The 21,929-nt window shown below is 37.1% G+C and overlaps 2 protein-coding genes across 2 annotated transcripts; both read left to right on the plus strand.

Annotated features, from left to right (window-relative positions):
• Positions 1-1,449: 1,449 nt before the first annotated feature.
• On the plus strand, positions 1,450-20,006 carry saga (S-antigen; retina and pineal gland (arrestin) a). The gene is made up of 16 exons (XM_044369160.1): positions 1,450-1,580; positions 4,262-4,336; positions 6,455-6,515; positions 7,265-7,309; positions 8,241-8,440; positions 9,674-9,733; positions 9,828-9,895; positions 10,771-10,906; positions 11,394-11,478; positions 11,699-11,771; positions 14,935-15,072; positions 15,209-15,286; positions 15,871-15,885; positions 16,173-16,225; positions 16,493-16,502; positions 17,955-20,006. The coding sequence occupies exons 2-16, from the start codon at positions 4,289-4,291 to the stop codon at positions 18,079-18,081; spliced, it is 1,197 nt and encodes a 398-aa protein (XP_044225095.1). The 5' UTR covers positions 1,450-1,580; positions 4,262-4,288; the 3' UTR covers positions 18,082-20,006.
• On the plus strand, positions 12,501-13,914 carry LOC122994528 (E3 ubiquitin-protein ligase TRIM39-like). The gene has a single exon (XM_044369258.1). The coding sequence runs from the start codon at positions 12,503-12,505 to the stop codon at positions 13,901-13,903; it is 1,401 nt and encodes a 466-aa protein (XP_044225193.1). The 5' UTR covers positions 12,501-12,502; the 3' UTR covers positions 13,904-13,914.
• Positions 20,007-21,929: the final 1,923 nt, after the last annotated feature.

The following is a 21,929-nucleotide window of genomic DNA, read 5'->3' on the forward strand; positions in this document are numbered from 1 at the left end:
TGCAACAAACTTCTAGAATATATTAGACTCTTTCAATCCAGATTCAAAACTTTGATGTCGTGCACGGACTCTGTTTGAACCTCAAGTATTCCTCACTAACCATCTAATATCTTTACTTCTCCTTTATTTATGTCTCTGTTCTTAACATTCTGTACATCATTTTGCACTCTGTTTTATGCTGTTTTGTTCTTTTTTTTTTAGATAAAAGTTCAATGCATTATATAAAGCACCTTGAATAGCCCTTGTGTATGAAATGTGCTATTTTTGCACGGTATGATTACTGATATAACATTTATACGTCATATGTTCACTCACCAAGCAGTTTATTAGGAACAACTGTGCAATCCAATGCAACCAAACAGCATTGTTTGGTTGCATTGGATTGCACAGTTGTGGAAAGAGGCTTACAAATCCTGTTTTTGCTGTTATTACGATTTTAATTTTAGAAAATTAACGTGTTACAATAAGTGTTTATGAATAAACTAAGAAGGTCCCCACACTGGGTCTCGACCTGGAGTCTCCCAGATCATAGACGAGTGTGCTGATTACTGAGCTAAAACTTTACTCTTCACCTGTTTGCAGACAGACCTCTAACTAACAAATATTTTTAAAAATATTTGTATGAAACAAATATTCATTAAAAAACCCATTATTTGTGCTTTGCCAAATAATGTATTTGTATTCAGGCACACCCCTAGTATGTATGATGTATGTAATAATAAACAATTAAACAGTGTGTTTGAAACTAACTGCATCAACAGCAGATTTCACATATTTCCTTAAAAAAAAAAAAGATGTTTATTTTTAAACATTAGCCAAGAAAAAGAAATCACAATCACAAAAAGAGAGATAAATTATCATACATATGTGTTTTATATGTGTGTGTGTGCATGTGTATAATGAACACTAATAATAATAAGAATAATATGGGTGGAACCGAACAAATATTTTTTCATTAAAAGAAATATGAAAACATAAAATTAAGATTAATAATTAAAATATGTATAAATAAATAGCAAAATAATTATAAACTAACTGACTAAATAAGAAAATAGATCTGAGGTCTGATGTAGAACCAGCAGGTTAGTCTGACTCACTCGTTTTTCATCACCTGAACTGTAATTAGGGTTAGGGTTAGGGTTAGGGTTAGGGTTAGGGTTTTGGGGAAAATTGTTCCTGGACAAATATAAACTTTGTGCTCGTCCACACTGTTTGTTGTCAGAATCACTCTCCTAATGTTTGTACAGCCAGGCTGTGAGCACTCGGTCTGCACTTCATTATCATCTCTCTCTCTAATCTGACCCTGTTGTGCTGACTGAGGGGGAACCAGCTTCAATCCTCTCAGTCGGCTCATTCACAGGAAGTCTGAGTCGGTCTGGATGCTGTGGTTTTGTGGGGGGTGGACGAGGGTTGGTACTGAGTAGCGAGGGTTGGTCAAAGTTCACAGCCGGGTCACCTGATTGGCTGCTGGGACTCAGGGAGGCTGTGACGGACAGCAGGTGTTTACTTATAGTGCTTCTCTGACAAACGCCCGTCTCCTCCTCTGATCCAACAACACACCTTCCACTTCTGCAACACAGGTGAGTGATTCTGATTCTAAAAGACATCTCTGCTGTAAAAACATCTGGGTCCTTTTGTCTGTTTTTGTGTCTTAAAAATCTAAAGTGAGCATCACTGCACTAGAACCAAGAAAACGTACATCTTTCTGTTGGACAATTTTGAACCAAGTGGATTTGTTTGTTGGGTTTTGATTTAATGTCGTCCACACTGGCAGATAGTTTCACTTGTTTTAAGAAAATATGATTTCTGGGACTCAATAACAAACAGAAGGACTCACAAATAGAAACACTCTTTATCCAAATATGGTCTAAAGATAGATTTTGATTGTATTGTCAATCCCTGTGAGATAAATCTGCAATTCTGAGCAACATAAATAAAATGGACTAGACTTGATTTGAGTTGAAATTATGTAAAATTAAGATTATATATGCCAAAATAATATTTAAGTCCAGGTGTATAACATGTGAGTATGGCAGAAGTATACAGTTGCTATTTTCTTATTCTTTATATTTGAACTATTTCTACAGCTGTGTTTAGACCTGGTTTTCCAGTAAACACTCTTGACACAATAAGTGAAAACGTTTGTGAACACCAGTTGGGAAAAAGGTAATTTGTCATTTTGACAGTTAAAAATGAAGAGCATTGATGATGTCACTCCCTTTTTCCAGTGGTGGAAAGTGACTAAGTACATTTACTCAAATACTGTACTTAAGCACAATTTTGAGGTACTTGTACTTTACTTGCGTATTTCCATGTGATGCTACTTTCTACATTTCAGAGGGAAATATTGTACTTTCTACTCCACTACATTTATTTGACAGCTTTAGTTACTTTTCAGATGCAGATTTGACACAATGGATAATATAACAAGCTTTTAAAATACAACACATTGTTAAAGATGAAACCAGTGGTTTCCAACCTTTTTGGCTTTTGACGTCTTACAAAAAGCAGTGTGTAGTCGGGGTCACATTTCACATGTCTATGAGTTGTTAACAGCTCCACCAAATAGTAGTTTTTCCCTCTAAACTTCTCACATGCTTTCATTTCAATAAATGTTCAAATGATCCAATATTTCAGCAAAAATCAAAGATTAGAGAAAAAGTCCAAAAACTGGAAACAGATTTGTGTATCAGAACTTTGTTTTTTCTTCTTTCCTCTCCCATTAATCATCTCACGACCCCTCAGATTTATCTGCTGACCCTTTAGAAGGGCCTGACCTCTAGGTTGGGGACCACTGGATTAAACTAGCTAACTGTATATAAAGTAGTTGAAACTAGCTCCATCTCCAGCAGCTACAACAGTAACATGCTGCTCTAACACTGATGCTTCACTATTAATAATCTAATGATGTCATATATAATAATATATCAGTCAGAGGGACCAAACCACTGCTTTTACTGCAATACTTTAACTACATCAAGCTCATAATACTTATGTACTTTTACTGTAGTAGGAATTTTCATGCAGGACTTGTACTTGTATATTTTTAAAATCCGCTAAGACTCTTCTAACCATCCAGATATAAAAATGTTATGTATGCTGCAGAAGATTTTTAACCTGTCTCTCAAGCTGGACTCTGTTTCCTATAATCCAGGTAGCCAGAAATTACATTTCTCCTTGGTCTTTTTGTGCAACATAAAAACAATATTGACATGTTATTCTGTATAAAAATGATAGCAATTTAGGTAAATAAAACTTATAATAAAACCTTCCAATTTTGTTTCATGTCATACAAAGCACAATCAAGTCTGGCTAACAGTGTTTGAATTAAGATAAAGAGGTGAAATTTGGGAAACTGAGTAAGAATCTCTTTTCATCACCCAACAGATGTCATATTTTTTCATCCAGATGGTTTGAAGAGTCACTCACTCAGGTGTTTTCAGTTATTCTGGCTGATTAGTACTCTGTTAATTAGTTGATGTCATTAAACTCTATGTACTAATAACAAAGGTGTGAATTATCCCACAGTACTATGAGCAAAAAAGCTAAGTGGAGAGTGAGGGAGACATCTCTTAGTACTGAGAAGAGGTTTAATCAAATGAAAATAAGCACAAACACAGTGTGTTGGGGCTTTCTGGTAAAACTTATGGGAAATGTTGGAAGCAGTGGACTTGAAATGTTGCATGACAGTGGTAAACCAGGTTGTCATAGTCTGGATTGAACTGGAAATGACTCTGGACCATTAGTCAGTCAGCCTGTTATGTGATGTATTTTATGTGTGTGTAAACAGTATGTAACACTGCAGGACTACAGAATTGACTTCATGTGTGTGCATTTACTCCTGCTTTATCACAAGAAGCAATGCCATCACCATGACAACCAATTGTAACGGTTAGTCAATGATTTGTGAAAGATGTCAGAATATTTGTGGTTCTAGTCAAGTCACATGACGGACTGTTGGATGTATGAGGTCATCGATATGTTATGGACATCTTGTTGACCTTCATTTATTCTGGTGCATTTTACTGACATTTGGTAAAATTCAGATGTGTAATTAATATGTAACTAAGTATTGATTACCTCTGGGCTAAATCCTTTAATCATGTCCCACAGTAGAGATAATTATGAAATAACACATTTGTGTAAAATGTAGTTTTCAGCAAACATTAATGGTTGAGCTTTAGAGAAATAGATGATCAGAGTTGTGACGATCTGCTTTAAGTCTTCAAAGATGCTCATTTGTCTTTTTTCTTTCTCTCAGGCGCTGCTGACCTCAATCTGCACCAACATGAGTCCGAAAAGTGTCGTTTTCAAGAAGATCTGCAAGGACAAGTCGGTGAGTGAAGCATCTCAGATGAAATACAGAGATGAATATCACTCACAGTATCTTCATACACAGTCTGAATTATTGCAGTTACCCACAGTCCAACATTGACTTGAGATCAGAACTCCAGCAACATTTGTTGTATAAAGAACAACTTCATTTGTTGACCGATATGTTTCGGCTTGTGGCCTTCATCAGGGTCATCATAAAATATATTCCAGACAACATTTAAATAGAATAAGTTGGGTATAAAAAAAGGTAAAAAAAATATATACATATATAAAAGACAACCAATCATGTACATCCAGACACATATCAGCCAATGGGGCATCTACAAAGATGGGTTGGATATATGGTCATGTGGCTTCAGGCCGATCGTTGTCCCAGATTAACCGAGGCACGGGAAGTGTCCAAGGAGGGACATGGGTGACACCATATTTGGTCGATTACCTGGAAAAGTGCAACTAAGGGGTGGTACTTGGGTTTGTATAGAGGATGTGTTAATCCAAAAATGTGCCTATTTGATATGGCATACATTAAAACACTTTGATTAGAATAATAATAATAGTAGTAGTAGTATTATAAATAAAAAGCTTTATAAAGTGTTGTGTATAGAAAGAGCAGAGAGATACATCATACAACAATATAAAATATAATAAAAAAATAATACATCATAAAAACCACTACAAACCCACATAAATGAGAGGTTTTTAAGAACCATGTCGTATCTTGTTAGCTAACAGTCTCCAGTACATCCTCTAGTCAGCTGGTTTAGTTGACAGAGTTAGAACAGAGTTCAGACCTGACAACCTCTCTATGATGACAGGACTGTCTGTAGTTGTGTCCTACAGTCACTGTGCCCAGCAGTTGTTGGTCATCAACTAGCTCCAAGGCTAAAACCACAATGTCTCATTTTGTGTTGCACAAGATTCAACATCATTGTTTAGTTCTTTATTGCAGAGGAAAACAGTCTTGAAGAATTCTTCAGTGCCTCAAAAACATGTGATGATAAAACCAGATTTATTTAAGGATATGTGGGGAACCTTACAGTGCAAAACAAAAATCCTTTGTTCAATATTGTTAAAGTAGCCAGCAAAATAATTGGCAGCAGCTTTATTCAGCAGATCTCTATGACAGACAAGTTTTGCGGAAGGCACAGTCGATCTTGAGTAAAAAGCATTAGATTTAAATTTTATTTTGTTCCAAATTCAATAAATCTGCTTAATTTGCACTAAACCTTGACTGCACTGCTCAGCAGCACTTTATTATGGCTACCATTCCAATGGCTTGATACTTTTTGCATTTTATTTTTTTGGTTGTTTGCTGTAACTGTTTGATTGTGATTTATATCCGATGTCCTCTTGTATGTTGTGTTTGTGTTTCTTCCTTCTTACTGCAAATCAAATTTCCCCATAAGGGACAATAAAGATCTGAACTGACTTGCATAAATAAAAAGCTGAGCAAATTATACTAAAGGACTAAAACGAAGTTACATTTATGCAGTTTTTAATTTTTTTTTAAAGAAATATTATCGGAGCTACTAAGGAAACATTGCATATGTTTTCCATAAGTGTTATGCCAGATGCATAATATGCTTTATGCACCTGACATTGACCCTTGATCCTTAACCTGCCCTTACCCACTAAGTCTTCCCTCGGACATTGCTTTGTAATAATGACATCAGATACACTGGATCAATAAATGTTTTTCTTTCAGTGAATTTTCCGTCTCACTGAATTTAATTCTGTGAAGAGATTCAGCTGCTCGTCTGACTGATCTGCAGGAGGTCAACACAAAGTCACAACGTGAGCCGAGCTGAGCAACGTGTATGATTGACAGCTTTATGTCAGATTACAGAGCAGGCAGAGCACTCTGTTCAGCTGCACAAATCAAAATATGATACTACTTGTACGAAACGAAGAAGAAATGTAGTGAAAAACCTCAGAGAGCTGTTGATTCTATTCCAGATCATTCAGAGCCCCTCAAAGCCGTTAGAAAAAGGTAATAGTGCAAGATGTTGGGTCTTATGTGAACCAAAGTCTCTCTGTCTCTGCTGTCATGAAGAGTGCACAGAGATCTGGTAGATGTCTTCAATGTCAGATGTTCATTGTATCTGTTCTCCTGCTTCAGGTTGGAGTCTACATGGGTACAAGAGACTTTGTCGACCGTGTTGACTCCGTGGATCCAGTAGGTGAGTTTGTCCACAAAAACACATCGGCAAACATCCAACAGTTAGACAGTAAATTAGCAGTCACACGTACAGTATGTCATGAGGTTAAAGCTGGTTCCTGATGCATCAAACCAGTGCTGCTATTAATATTAACAAATATGGGCCGGTCAGTGTTGACGATTTCATGGTTTTACTGGATTTTCTGCCACTGTATAAGAAGTCCGTCTCTTTTTAATCAATTTGGATCTGATGACTGGAAGAGCCGCGCCTTGAGGTGCCTCGATGAGGCACCAAAATGTATTATTTGGTCCTCTGCAGACTGTATGAAGAGCTTCTGGAATCACAACAGTGTCTCTTTGTTCCAGTGATGCTCATATTTTTCATTATAAGTCATGCAATTTTGTTTAAACAGTTAAAAAAAAATGACAGCTGATATCCATCAAGTATCAAAACATATATCTTTGTCATAAAGTCTTAAACCCCACATTGCTCATTTCCTGAGGCTCAAATTGATCGAATAAAAAAAAAAGTCAAATTCTTGCACTTGGATAAGAAATTGACGTTCTCATCCATGGACCAGGCTCATGTATAATGTGTAGAACAATATGAAGTTCACTTAATTTACAGTAAAACTTCAGAGATGCTTAACTGTGCCCTGAGGTAGCTTTAGGACATTTTGATTATCCTGGTTACTAAAAGGGTTGAACTTAGTTTCAGTTCCATTCTCATCACTTTAAGAGCTTTGACCTTTTTTTTTTTTTTACCACTAGATGGCATCATCCTCATTGATCCTGAGGCTCTGCAGGGGAGGAAAGGTCAGTATCCAAACACTGTTGTCACCCAGCAATATTACAGGATGTTGATCATGTTCACCTCACACACTCCTCTATAAATAAATGGGGATCTGTTTCATTTGAAGCTGCTCACCTGTCTTGTTTTCTATCCTCACACCTCTGTGCTCTGTTTTCTACTAAAGTCTGTCCGGTCACACGGGGAAAATAAGTCACATGGAGCCTTTATGGATGTTTTTAGTCTTTATCCCTTAAGATCCCTTAAGTAGATTAAAGGTCATCAAAATAATTTTAGTCCACGCTGCTGCTCTTCATTGAAGCTACGTGATGTTCAGACTGAGTGAAAGATTCAAACACAAGACTCCATGTTTTTATGGCTGCACCGATCCATCGCATGGAAATATTTTAGATGTCTGATCATTATAATAGACATGTTTCCCCAATAATCAGACTGACAGCAGCTTTAAATGGTTAAAGACATGTAACAACGGTTATTCACATCTTCATCCATCCTACTTTAAGATTTTTTTAATACAATGCTTCCATAATACATCTAATCATGGAGTACACAGACACATTTTAAGAAATACTTTCAGCTTTTGTTATGTTGGATTTGTACTTTAATTAATTAATTAATTAATTAATTCATGCTTATTTGCTTACAAATACATAAGCAGATATAATTCACTGAGTAGACTAATGCAGCCTAAAGTAATTTCCAATACTTTTCCCTAGAAAGGTTGCATATATATAAACACATATGTATAGAAACTAGCCATAAATACAAAATACAAGTTGCAAATATTTGCTATGAAACTAGAAAGATGTACAGATTAGATTTAAAATGATTTTCAGTTTATGTACATGCTGAGTTTCTGAACACTGAAAGCCCTCAGGAGGTTTTATTAAAGTGACCCGTCCATCACAGTGACTGAGCCTCTGCTCTGCCCTCTAGTGTTCGTCACCCTGTCCTGCATCTTTCGCTACGGCAGAGATGACATGGATGTGATGGGGATAGCGTTCCGCAGAGAGCTTTACCTATCTACCCGCCAGGTCTACCCGCCTCTGCAGGACCGCGAGAAGGGAATCCACACGAGGATACAGGCCAAACTGATGCGCAAGCTGGGAGACAACGCCTACCCGTTCTTCTTCGAGGTGAGAGTCACAGGCTGTATGAAGTCTTTTACATCAGTAAAACAATATTTCACCCTTACATACTGTTCAGGGTCAAATTTGAACCATTTTTACATTTGAGAGCAGTAAAAACACCCTAAACACTACTTTCTTTCAGCCTCAAATTTTATGTTTTCTCCTAATGTGAACCAGAATATACAAACATGGAAATATTTCTACTTTTTACAAGCATTTTTGTGCAGCTGACACACATTTTTTGTAGAGAATGATTGACCCATATCTATTCAAAATAATAAAAATCACCATTAAAAACATTTTTGCATTCTTCACATTCAATACAATCTAAATTAAATTATGTTCCTCTGTTTTATGTAACATACAACCATTATATAGTGTGATTGTAAATGCTTTTTCTTCATAAACAAAAAGTGAAAAAAATACAGTCTGTCTGCTCTCTGAAAGCTTCATTAAAGATTATCTGTGACTGCTGAGGTATTTATGAATAATTTGTGGTTCAGAAATTTTGTAAATAAAATATGTCAGTACACAGAGTTAAAAATACTTGATTTTTCTTTTAGTGTGTTGTTGATGTACACTATTGTGCCACAATACATTGGCACAAATGAAATGCAGGATAAGCTCATAGCTGAACTGTTTCTTGACTGGACGCAATAACTTCCTGGACTGTCAGCTGGTTGCCTGCAGCTGCTTAGAGATAAGAATTAGTCCACCAATTAACCCTCCATAAAATGGTGACCTGTTGTTTTTGCACTTTGGTTTTTATACGGTGTAAACAAATGAGATATAATGTGTTACTTAATGAACTTTAGAGGTGCTGGTAGGTGGATTTGTTAGCTTTGGACAGATCCATGCAGGGTGTTTCCCCTTGTTTCCAGTCTTTATGTTAAACTCATATAATTCTCTACAAGAAATCAAATCACTGTTTTCCTCTTTGACAAATAATTACCCCAACTCTGTTCTGGTTATATGAGCTCTATTTTTAAATTCTTAACCTCAACTCTGTTGTTATATTTATATTCTTACCTGTGTATGTGTGTGTGTACATGACTTTTATATGTGAAGTCATGTTTTTTTTTTTTTTGTACAGACTCTGTGGGCAATGTGCACTTTAAATATACTGAAGTCGAAAGCAAATCAGGCGATTTCCTCTAAAGTAAAGACATGTGATGCATTGCACAAGAAGAACAAAGTAAAAAAGCTTGTTTGATTGATATTGTTCTTTTGTCTCCTCAGTTTCCTGACAACCTTCCTTGCTCAGTGGCTCTCCAGCCATCACCCCATGATGTCGGCAAGGTAAGATCCTGTTAGAGGAATCAAACTGTACCGATCAGCCAGATGTGAAATGACCACATCACAGGATGGTAACAGCTCTTCTCTTCTTCTGTAGCATTGTGCTGTGGAGTTTGAGATCAGAGCGTTCAGCGCTGAGAGTCAGGACGCTAAAGTACGCAAACGGTGAGTAGCAGCTAATAATAAAAAAGTGGTATTGATTACAGTTTTCTTGAAACAGATGAATGTTACAAAGCAGTTCCGGTTCATCACTGGTTGATGCTGTTCAACTTCATCAACTCAGTAACTCAAATTCATGTTTCATAATCTGTCATCCTTCATAAAGACTGAACATTTAAAAAACAATTTGATTTAGGACTAATTGAGACTAATACAGGATATCTACAGATCTTGAAATGTCTTAGAAAGCATTAATTTAGATTTCCTCACAAAAAAAAAGGCCTTAGATGGTATTTAAAGGTCTTAAATTTAATTCACAAAGGTCTTAAATATTTTGTCTAGGATGCAGTAGGTGGTAATGTTACTTATAATGTTTTTTTGGCTGGAAAATCCCCAGTTCTGTTGTTCCAGACCTCTGACCTTAAATGAATTAGTTATTTTTAAATCAGTGCATCTTTCCATCCATTCATCCTTTTTCTATTGCTTAGTCACATTCAGGTCATGACTAATGAATCGTTAATTGCATTATTGGGAATGATTGTTATATACTGACAGGAAGTAATGACAAAAAACATTTCATATTGCACTAACCTTTATCATTGCTAATGTCTTTTATTTATATCTTTCATATATTTACCATGAAACAGGTATTAAATTGGATTCTATGTGGTATTAAAATGTCTTAAAAACCCTGTAATATACGAGACGAAATGGCTTTTTGATGATTGTAAAAATGGATAAAGTTATGATAATAGCTTGATCATAAAAATCTACAAAATACAATTCATTCACAGAAATAGTAATGAGTCAGAATAAGACAGTAAGTCTCACACAGGCTCTGTAAGTTATTATTTCCACATGTTTTCTCTGCTTTCCAACAGGAGTTCAGTGAATCTGATGCTCAGGAAGGTCCAGTACGCTCCAGAAGGAGAGGGAGAGGCGCCTTCTGTCGAAACCACCAAGGAGTTTGTTATGTCAGACAAACCGCTGCATGTCAAGGCCAGTCTGGACAAAGAGGTGGGTTGCTTCAGAGCTTTCAGCTTCAGAAACACTAAAAACATGATGTAGTTAATGTTTTTCTTTCAGTACATGTCACACTAAAGGCATTCAACAGCCATCAGTCACTTTTTCATCAGCTGCTGCATCCAAAGTCTGAAATCAGATTATTTAATTCTGCTGCACAGAGTGCTCATATTCCTGCACAGTCACACCTCCATCTCAAATGACAACATTTAACCCTTTGGTTTCATAGCAAACCTGTCAGTTCTGCATTATAATCATGTTTTATGTTGTATAAACTTGAACATAAGGGTTTTTATTTGTATTTATTACTTAATTATTTATCTGTCTCCATCTGAAGGCAGATTTTAATCAGTTTGTTAACTGTCTGTAAAACACTTTGTAAACTATGAACAGAGAAAATAACTCCACACATTGTAAGTAGTTTTAAAAGATATTATGTTAATAGATGTTTACCTTTTCTGACTTTGTTTCCTGTTTCCAGATTTATTACCATGGCGAGGTCGTCAAAGTGCATGTCGACGTCACAAACAACTCCAGCAAAAACATCAAGAACATCATCGTCTCTGGTAAACATGATACTTTACAGTATATTGTTAGTGCAAGAGCTCTTAGTACTTCAAAAAACATTGAAACACTGTAGTACGGAGATGTATTGAGTTACATTTGTATGAAGCCTGTGCAGCATCAAAATGTTTGAATTTTGTTGCATGTCAAAAAAAAAAACTGAACTGGTTTAAACATAATTTATATGTCATGTTTCTTCATGTCTCCTCTTGTCCTCCTCAGTGGATCAAATCTCCAACGTGGTGTTGTACTCCAACGACAGCTACGTCAAATCTGTGGCCATCGAGGAATTTGGGTAATGGACAACACAAACTACATGTTACAAATTTACAAAGAGACATCATAGATGTGATGTTTCATGTGTACATTGCAGTGCCAACATGTAGAAATTTGTAACTATGTTAAAATGTACAGAGAACAACAGAATCAAAAGAGGAGACAAGAAAAAAATGTTTTTAGCCTTTAGTGCATAAACATATCTTGTGCATTCAAGTCAAGCTCAATCAATCAAACTCGTCTGGTGGTTGATTTGGACATGAATCTGATTTCTGTATATCAGACTCACTACACTCACTGAGAAATGAGAGCAACACATTCGAATGAAACTTAAAGTTGTCATAGATTCTGTTGAACATTAACAGAATGTCACCTTCAAACATTCCTGGTCTGTAAGTGTTATTTTGTTATCAGATTTAAACAAAAATGACCTCTGGACTGATAAAGCTTCGGCTCACCTGACAAAACCCAGGAAACTGATATTATTCTACCTCACCGAGGAGAGAGACACTGATGAAGAATTCGCCTGCGGAGCAAACTCACCATTCCCAAAGAGAGGGCAGCTAAAGGAGGGACTGGGAATACTGCTGCTTCAACCTGCTGACAACTCCACACACTGAAGTTCTCCAAGAAAAAAGACCAACTTCCAGTTAAATTTTCGGAGGAGAAAGGAGTAACAGGATGACTTACTGATTGTTTTCCACTTTGAGCTACTTGCCCGCTGTGTTGTAAGCTTCACACGGAAACATCATGGCTTCCATGTTGGAGAATGATCTCTGCTGTTCTGTCTGCCATGAGATCTATAAAGATCCTGTCATTCTGTCATGTTGCCACAGCTTCTGTAGAGTCTGTCTGCAGAGCTGGTGGACAGAGAGAGCAATCCGTGAATGTCCAGTTTGCAAGAGAAAATTTTCAAAGGAATTCCCTCCTTGTAATTTTATGTTAAGGAACCTGTGTGAGACCTTCATACAGGAGAGAGATCAGAGAGCTTCAGCAGGCTCTGACGCTCTCTGTAGTCTGCACTCTGAGAAACTCAAACTCTTCTGTGTGGACCATCAGCAGCCAGTGTGTGTCGTTTGTCAGCATGCAGAAACACACACCAACCACAGATTCAAACCCATCGATGAAGCTGCGCAACAACACAAGAAGAAACTTGAGGAAACTCTGAAGCCCTTAAAGGAGAAGTTAAAGGATTTTGATCAAGTTAAAACAAAGTTTGATAAAACAGCAGAACACATTAAGGTCCAGGCCCAACACACAGAGAGGCAGATTAAGGAGCAGTTTAAGAAGCTTCATCAGTTTCTAGAAGAGGAAGAGGAGGCCAGGATGGCTGCTCTGAGGGAGGAAGAGGAGCAGAAGAATCAGATGATGAAGGAGAAGATGGAGGCTCTGAGCAGAGAGATAGCAGCTCTTTCACACACAGTCAGAGCCACAGAGGAGAAGCTGAGAGCTGAAGACGTCTCATTCATGTTAAACTACAAAGCTGCAGTGGAAAAAGTCCAGCGCTGCCCCCTGCTGGATGATCCACAGCTGGGCACAGGAGCCCTCATAGACCAGGCCAAACACCTGGGCAACCTGACCTTCAACATCTGGTACAAGATGAAGGAGATAGTCTCCTACATTCCTGTCATTCTGGATCCAAACACTGCTCATCCAAACCTCATTCTGTCCGAGGATCTGACAAGTGTGAGCCGAGGAGAGGAACAGCAGCTTCCTGAAAACCCTGAGAGGTTTGGTGACTATGTCGCTATACTGGGCTCTGAGGGCTTTAACTCAGGGACCCACAGCTGGGATGTTGAGGTGGGAGATGGCACAAGATGGGCACTGGGTGTGTTGGCAGAGACTGTGGAGAGGAAAGGAATCACACAGTCTGGATTATGGAGAGTACGATACTCTGACGGTGAACACAGCGCAGTCTCCGGATCAGATCCACCCACTGCTCTCCTACCAAAGAGGATGTTCCAAAGGATTCGAGTGAATCTGGACTGGGACAGAGAAACGTTGTCATTCTCTGATCCTGATACTAACACACACATACACACCTTCACACACACTTTCACTGAAAGACTGTTTCCATTTATTTACACTGGAAATAAAAACCCAGTGAAGATTTTACCAGGAAAGATTTTTGTGAAAGTAGAAGATTGTTAGATGAGATGAGATTATTTACATGATGAAGAAAGTTGAAAGACGTCACCTTGGACTTTTGGAAACTACGGTGGATATTTTTCATTATGACCATTTTACAAACCAAATGATTCATTGATTAATCAAGAAAAGATTGGCAGATTGATTGATAATGAAAGCCCTGGCTGGAGCTGAAGTTGAACATAGGTTGGAGGAAGTGTTAATAGATAAATATATTATTTTTTTATGCTGATTTAAATGCATCTTCTGGTTTAATTTAATCTCACAATGACAAGAATAGGAAATGATCTGTAAAAAGAATAATGCATGTTGAATTCAATATTGAAAAATAAGCAAGCTTAAAAATAAATAAAACATAAAATAACCAATGTCCCAAAAAAATTATATTAATATTTAGATATGATTTTTTGGCTCATGTGACTAAGTTGTACAATATATACGGTATAGTCTTATACTTTTCTGTCTTTCCGTTTTTTCTGTTTTTAAACTCATCATTTGTCATTTAGAGCAATTTCAAGAACTTTTTATGTATCACGCTTCTATTAATTCATGATTGTGCCTTGTAAAGCAAAAATATCAATTTAAAACATTTTACTTGTCACAATAAAGTCATTTGTTTGGGCAGAAAACTAAAGAAGCCTCATTGGTTCACGTGTTTATTTTATTTTTGTGTATGCATGCTTTTAAAAAGCCTTACCTCTATTTCAATTTTGCAGTAAAGGAACATTAATAAGGACAAAATTTTTATTCATATTTTTCATCATATACACTTCCTGATTTAGCTTCCCTTAATCTCAAACCTTCCTCCCGGCTTGCTGTTATTATAAAATTCAACTGTGAACTAGAGTTTGAAAACCTCTCAGTGAATCAGGAGGATATTTAAGATTTGCACAATCAGGCAGTGTCCCTGACGTCATTAACCATTCATAGAATTATCTGTATAATGGTTTTCTGTTTTTTACTAAAGTGTAATGTGTTCATGTTGCAGCAGGTTGTTTTCTGTGCTGTGATGTATCTGTCTCTTCATGTCTCAGTGATTCAGTGTCTGCTGGAGCGACGCTGCAGAAAGACTACAAGCTGCTGCCTCTGCTGGCCAATAACAGGGAGAGGAGGGGCATCGCTCTGGACGGCAAACTGAAGCATGAAGACACCAACTTGGCATCATCGAGCATGTGAGTGAACATGGAGACACAGCCGACTTCCTTAAAAGTTTCTGCACTGCGATGAACTGTCAGCTGAGTCATCGAGGTGGATTCATGTGTCTTTACTAGAACTTGTGATCTAAATAGTTTTTTTTTTCTCTTTCAGTGTCAAGGAAGGTGTGCTGAAGGAGGTTATGGGAATCATGGTTTCATACAGAGTCATGGTGAAGCTCATCGTTGGAGGGTTAGTCATCTGTTGCTTATTGTGACTATACATAGTGTGCGATAACAACAATATTACAAGTTCATTCCATGTCACTCTGTGTGAGATGGTTGTAATAAATCTTGGTCACAATCTGTGCCAAATGGTGCATCGATCGATGTCAGATGCTGCCATGTAAGCCTGGTGAATTTTAACACTATGATGAGTAGAACAAAATCCCACATGCTATCAGAGACATATCATCAACTCACATCATAATTGTTTGGCTACATTTGTCGTGGTTTGAAATAGTAGCCAATTTCACCAATTTTGTTTCACAGTAGGAAATAAAACAACTGTTCATGATTGATGACTAAAGCTTTCACCACATTCTCTCTTACAATTGTGAACTTTTGTCTTTTTTGACAGCCAAAAATCACACAGTGCAAAGGAGCTGTGATATGATTATGAAAACGTTTCTGATTTCATGTTGACGTAGAACTGGCCGCATCCTGACTGCTGCTGTTTTTCACATGCTTGTGTGCGTTATGTTCTTTTCTCTAAGAATCAAAACTCATTTTGTTTGTCTGCCTCTGTTCCAATTGTGATCTTTGCCATGCTCGCAGGATGATGGGATCAAGGTGGGTCAATGTCTCTTTGTTTTCATCAATCAAGTCCTTACCCTGTTTTTATTTGAGTATAGAAGTGTAATTCCAAAGTGAAAGTAACAAAATGACAGAATGTCATTCAGCATTTTCTCAGAGGCAGAGAAAATGATGGAAAAAATGAAATGAAAAAAGTAAACTACATTTGAAACTGCATTTTTTCCCTTTCATTTGTGTTGCTCAACACTAAATTGAGAAACCCAACTTATGTCCTCTTTAATATGATAATAATCACAATGAGAAATGTTTGGTTTGTGTTGCAGTGAGGTCGGCCTGGAAATTCCCTTCAAACTGATGCATCCTAAACCTGATGCAGGTAAGCAAACATACACATTTTACTGTGTGTGTGTGTTGACATGTAGCTGCCCCCAAAAGCATCTACATGTAATGAATAACATTATTTACACTAAAATAACTATATAACTGTTGCATTTATTCATGTATGTAAATATGTTCAAACATGATTTGTGATTCACACTTTAATAGTCAGATGAAACAAAGGGGGCTACAGTCAAACTGAATCTAAACCTTCCTGGTTCTTCTGGTCTTTTCTTTTCTTCTTTCTTTCTTGCTGCTGCTGCAGTGAAAGAGAGGTAAGATGGTTTTCAAAACAAAAATTGAATAGATAAATTAATGAATTAAAATGTGCTTCCTAGTCTTAATCTACTCTCAGAGAGGCATTAGTCCCGGAGTTGTGAATGAATACATGAACAGAACTGACTCAGGTTTTTCATTGTGAGATCAGACAGTGGGTGTAATCGTTGTGCCTCAGGATGAACATCCTTGTGTTTATTGTGACACTTGGTGTAAATGTCCTCTGTCTGTTGTCGCTTTTGTTCACTTCATCCAGGGATTGGATCACGTTCCCGGATCTTTTATCACTTAGTCAGCTTGTTTTTTTGGGCCTTCGATCGTCTTAGTTCCTGTTTATACTCCTGTGCCTTCATCAGCAGTGTCGGCTTTCCTTTGTTTGTCTTTAGCTTTTCTGTTCAAACTATTCTTTGAACTAGTTAAATTTGATCTTTTTAAATAAGAAAATCTGTCAATGGAGTCAGCAAACATGACTTCATAAGTTTTCTTGAAACTAGTATAAAATCTAGCTACTATCAAACACAATCTAACCTTAAAACCAGTTGTTTTTTTTTAAAAAAAGAAAGATTTAATCCTGTTTGGCTTCATATAAGAAGAAATTCAAGTTAAAGATGCTTGAAACTGAATTATTTGTCTTTTAAAGTCACCTCAGTTTATCCGTTTAGGAGTTTTTTTAATTCGTCTCAGTTTAGGAATTAATAGCTTCAGACACTTTAGTTGTGATCTGATTTTTGAAATAAGCACTCTTGTTTTCTCATAGTAGAAACAGTAGTGTGATATAGTGTCTATAAAATAGACTGAATACCTTACTAAGACAAATTAAGACCAGTTACCCTGAAACAAGTCTTTGAACTAAACAGGCAGCTCATCCAGCAAGGGCAGAAACTTCCAGTCGGTGGGGGAAAAGCACATGCATGAATTTACCTCCGTCAGTAAACTGGTCCTCGGAGGCAGCGAAGCTTTCCCCCAGCTCGGTCACAATGGAGTGCAATAATTTCTAGGTGCCCTCAGTTCTTAAAGAGTCAGTGATGTCACAGCTGTGTTACCAGGACTTCCTCTGTGCTGGGAGCGTCTCTCCAATGAGAGACTAGTTTCCGGTTTAACATCTAGGTGTGAACTGAGCAGTGCATGTTGGGATATGGAGTCCAAAACGGACTCCCTTTGTTCTCCTGTGTCCTGTTATCAGGCTGTGTGGCTTGCATGCAGGCCTGCCTTTATCTCATGCACATGGAGTATGAGGCCCAAAACAGTGCAGATGGTGCTTGACAGGAGTATTTGTCTTTGATATGAAAAAATAAGGTTTAAGCGTCCTAAAATAAGATATTATTATTATTTAAGTTTCTTGGATTTCCTTTTATTTGCAGTGTGCTTTTCCTACTGTGTGATAAATCCTGCTGTTGTGTCACTGACAGTAAATGCTAAAAGTTCTTCTCTAATTGTGTTGTTGTCTGTAGTGAAATGGAGGAGGAGATGGTTTTCCAGGAGTTTAAGCGCTCCTACCTGAAGGGGATGATTGCTGACAATGAGGACGAGGATGGCAACGTGTCGGGAGGTGACGACATGGCGCCCAAAGAGAAATAGAAGCAAGAGTCAATCAGGGTGACGACGGCTGAAACAAAGACAGCTGGGAGTTTGAGTCACCTCAGAGTTCGAGAGTTAGAAAACGTTAAGGCTTAATTTAAGGACCATATCTGTGATTTTGCTTGTTTTTACAACCAATCAGGTGTACTTCACATCATGGCTGATCCTTTTATAAAGAATCCTGTTATGTTTCAGAGTTCATTACTGTCTCCATCTCTCACTGACACACCGCCATCATTAACATAGTATTTTGTCACAACAATAAGGAAGTGTTTGGAGGACCCATTTTAACTTCACACATGTATGTGTCCAATGGGTACGTTTACACAAATTGTATAATGTTAATCTTTATTTGTGATGAGAGGTGAGACCAACATGCTTTACTCTGTCAGTGTATAACATTCATCTCATGTTGCAGTTGACCTTCAGTTGTCTTCAGATTGAAGTTGTATTAAGTGGCTTTTGACCAACGGGATCAGAAAGACAAAACTAATGACAGAATCAGCCTATATGATATACAATTAACTTTTTTTTGTTATGGCAAACAAACCTCTTAGCTGCCTACTTCCACATCCAGCAGACACAGAGCAACATGATCATCCCACTGGAGTGATGTTTGTGTCCACCTGATGATATATTCACTTACCTTGAGCTCTGATTTGGTCTCCACCAACTCCTGACCTGAAACAAAGACATGTGGCTCTTTAGCTGCCAGATGTTCCACTTTCTTCACCTGCTTGTCTCTAACTTCGTCGGCCATCTTCCTGCTGTTTTATATAGAGGGGTTGTGAAAGCTGAGGGCCCTAAGAGCTGCAGAGATGTGTTTATTCTCAGTGGGTTCTGTGCTGTGAGAGACACTTTCATATTAGCTTCATTAGACCCTTAATGGAGCCTTGAAGCATGCAACCTGGGAAAATACAATGAACTATAAGTGCCGACTGCACATATTTGAGTATGTCTCTAATAACATGAATCTCTATAGAATTAGCATATAGCTCAAATAATTATTTAAAACCAGACAAAATATTTTGTGTTCTTTGCAAGGCAATGTGGGAGTATTGGTTCTATGCTGATTATGCTTATATTAAATGTGTCTTTTGAAATGAGTTGAGCTTCCCTGAAAGGGAAAAAAACTGATATAATTACTAATAACTTAATGTTTGATACAATATCAGTTAAAGTTGCAGTTCAGTTGTATCCTAGATTATTTCCTCTAGCCAACATTTGCTGGCTAACATGCAGAACCACTGCTATGGTCCTTTAAGTAAAATGTGTAAAGTATCTTTTTAACTTAATTTGTTTGGGTAATTTTTAGTGCTTTTGTATTCTTAGTAACGTACTTGCTGACTTTTAACTGCATGTTGAGATTTGATGTAACTCATACGACATCATGAGTCATCAGCTCATTTTCTACAACCAGAGAACGAGTGTGTTGTGACTGACTGGACGAGACTGAGAATGCAAAGAAGTTGGTTGGTGAAGCTAAAGTTAAATTATATTTAATATGGGACCATATATTAATAGCTCTCAATTTGACTATTTTACACGTTAGAAAGCAGTGTTTGTTAAAATGTCCAAGCATTCATTTTATTTAACAACATAAATATTGCAAAGATTGGACAACTTACAAGCTCTCATAAATAAAGTGGATTAGATGCATTTGCATAAATTCTTAATATCAAATCAGTGTGGAGACCAGCCAACACAGAAATCAAACAGCTGACTTTCCTGTTTGCTCGGCTTTGGAGGAAATGAGCGGACTGTGACTCGTCAGTTATGTTGCTCACTGTGAAACTGCTGATGAATTCAGATTTACTGTATCGACATTTATATAGAAGGCTAAGCTGTATTTAGCATTTAAAGGAAATGTGATGCTCTGTGTGACTGCAGTTTGAACTCTGTGACAATAAAAGCTGATTGAGCCATTCTTGCATTAGGTGCTTTTTTCTTGGTGTAATAGTTTCTCAGCCTCAGGGCTCCACATGCTGTAGGTCACATGATGTACAGATTTTTATCGCTTATGTATTAATATATATTATATATTAATTATATATATAATTACACATATTAATATTGATATTTTTTTTGATATTTAAAAATAATTGGTTTTAAAGGATATGGCTGGTGATATTTTGTATTTTTCTCACTGTAATCAAATACAATGAAAAGACTTAAACCAGTTTGTCTCTGAGGCTCAGTTATTTGCTAAAACAGCTGACTACTGTAGTTTTTAACATACAAACAGGAGGAAACGGTGCATTTGTTGGGAACTATATATATAATATATTATGTATTAATACTATATACTATGAACTATTTTTTATGTAAGACTTTTACTTTTAATGGAGTATTTTTACATTTCTGTATTGGTACTTTTACTGCAGTAAAGGATCTGAATACTTCCTCCACCACTGACATTTGGTGGTCTAGTGAGTTTCTGGCAGCAGGACAGTATACTATGGTATTAGATCAATTTATTGTTGGTTTGGATCTGCACATGAGATTGGTTAAAAAATATATATTTATCAGTAGATTTATCCTTCTTTAAGTATCCTATTTAACTATAGGATCAATTTCAGTACATTGGGACCTAAAAGCTCCCAAAAATCTGGATATGTTTTGATGTAAAAAAAAGTAACCACCAAAGAACCAGTCGAGCACCAGGCTCGGGAGTAATTTAATTTTTAATTTCAGACAAAAACCACAATGTACAGATTACAGATGAGGCGCACAAATACATGATGACTGGAAACATTTCTGTGAGGGCTGACGATGAGATTTTATACGTATTACATCTCATTTCTTTGGACTCTGATCACCGTCTAAATCGTCTAGCAACATGTTCAGAAACATCTGAAGGTGTCCTATAGTGCTTGAGTATAACATCTTCCTTTTAAATTTGTTTCAACTTCACCACGAGGAGTTTAATAGGTTGTTAATTAAAACAAGGCTTTTCATCCATTTTGTTCATTCTAAACTGTGGTTTAGAATCTCATTAATAATCCTTAGCTGAGTTTTGGATCTAATGCAAATTACAGCATTTTTATTGATTTTGTTTTTTATTCCTAGATAGTGTGTCATATGATTCTCTTTAAACAGCCCAGGACATTACCTGTACATGGCTCAATGCCTTATCTTCAGCCTTCTTCATTTCTCCGCTGTCTTGTTTCCTTACCAGCATTTCTCCTTACCTGCTCGTCTGCTTCTTCTCTGTTTAAACCTCTTCAGGTAATCAAACCTCTGTCTGAATGAGCCCGCTCTGATTCACATAATTACATTTTCTTTCAAAAATAAAACACCTATTACAATCTGTGCTGCCAAATCAGCACTCTAATTAAAAGCAGGTACTGCAGAAAAATTACTTTGGCAGATTTATTTTGGGTACGAATTACTCATCTAAATCAAAGCCCTTACTGTAATAGATTATGTACCGGACTTGCATTTAAAAACTGCATTTCTGCAATCAAACATAAATAGGTAAACAAAACTGCAAGAATTTAAGGGCTGTGTGTGAACTTGGAGTCTCTTGAAGGGAAATTCATTTTTACGACACAAGTATAAAAACACATTAAAAAAACAATATCCAGAACCCAGGTAGCCAGCTGAGTTGGCCCTGTTGTGGCTGGGTGTCAGCATAGTTGGCTGTGTCTTGGCACCAGCAGACTAAAATATGAGCCGGCCCTGGCTGGTCAAATTTGGCTAGGTACTGTCTGTATGGCCTTCAACCAATTTAGAGTGACAATCAGCTCCAGTTAGCAGCACCCAGGTCAGTTTCGGTACCCTCTCCCAGACCAGCAAACAATGGGCTTGATTCTGAAACTTAATTCATCACAATTCTGACATGAGTC

The sequence above is a fragment of the Thunnus albacares genome, chromosome 12, assembly GCF_914725855.1.
Source record: "Thunnus albacares chromosome 12, fThuAlb1.1, whole genome shotgun sequence".
NCBI lineage: Eukaryota > Metazoa > Chordata > Actinopteri > Scombriformes > Scombridae > Thunnus > Thunnus albacares.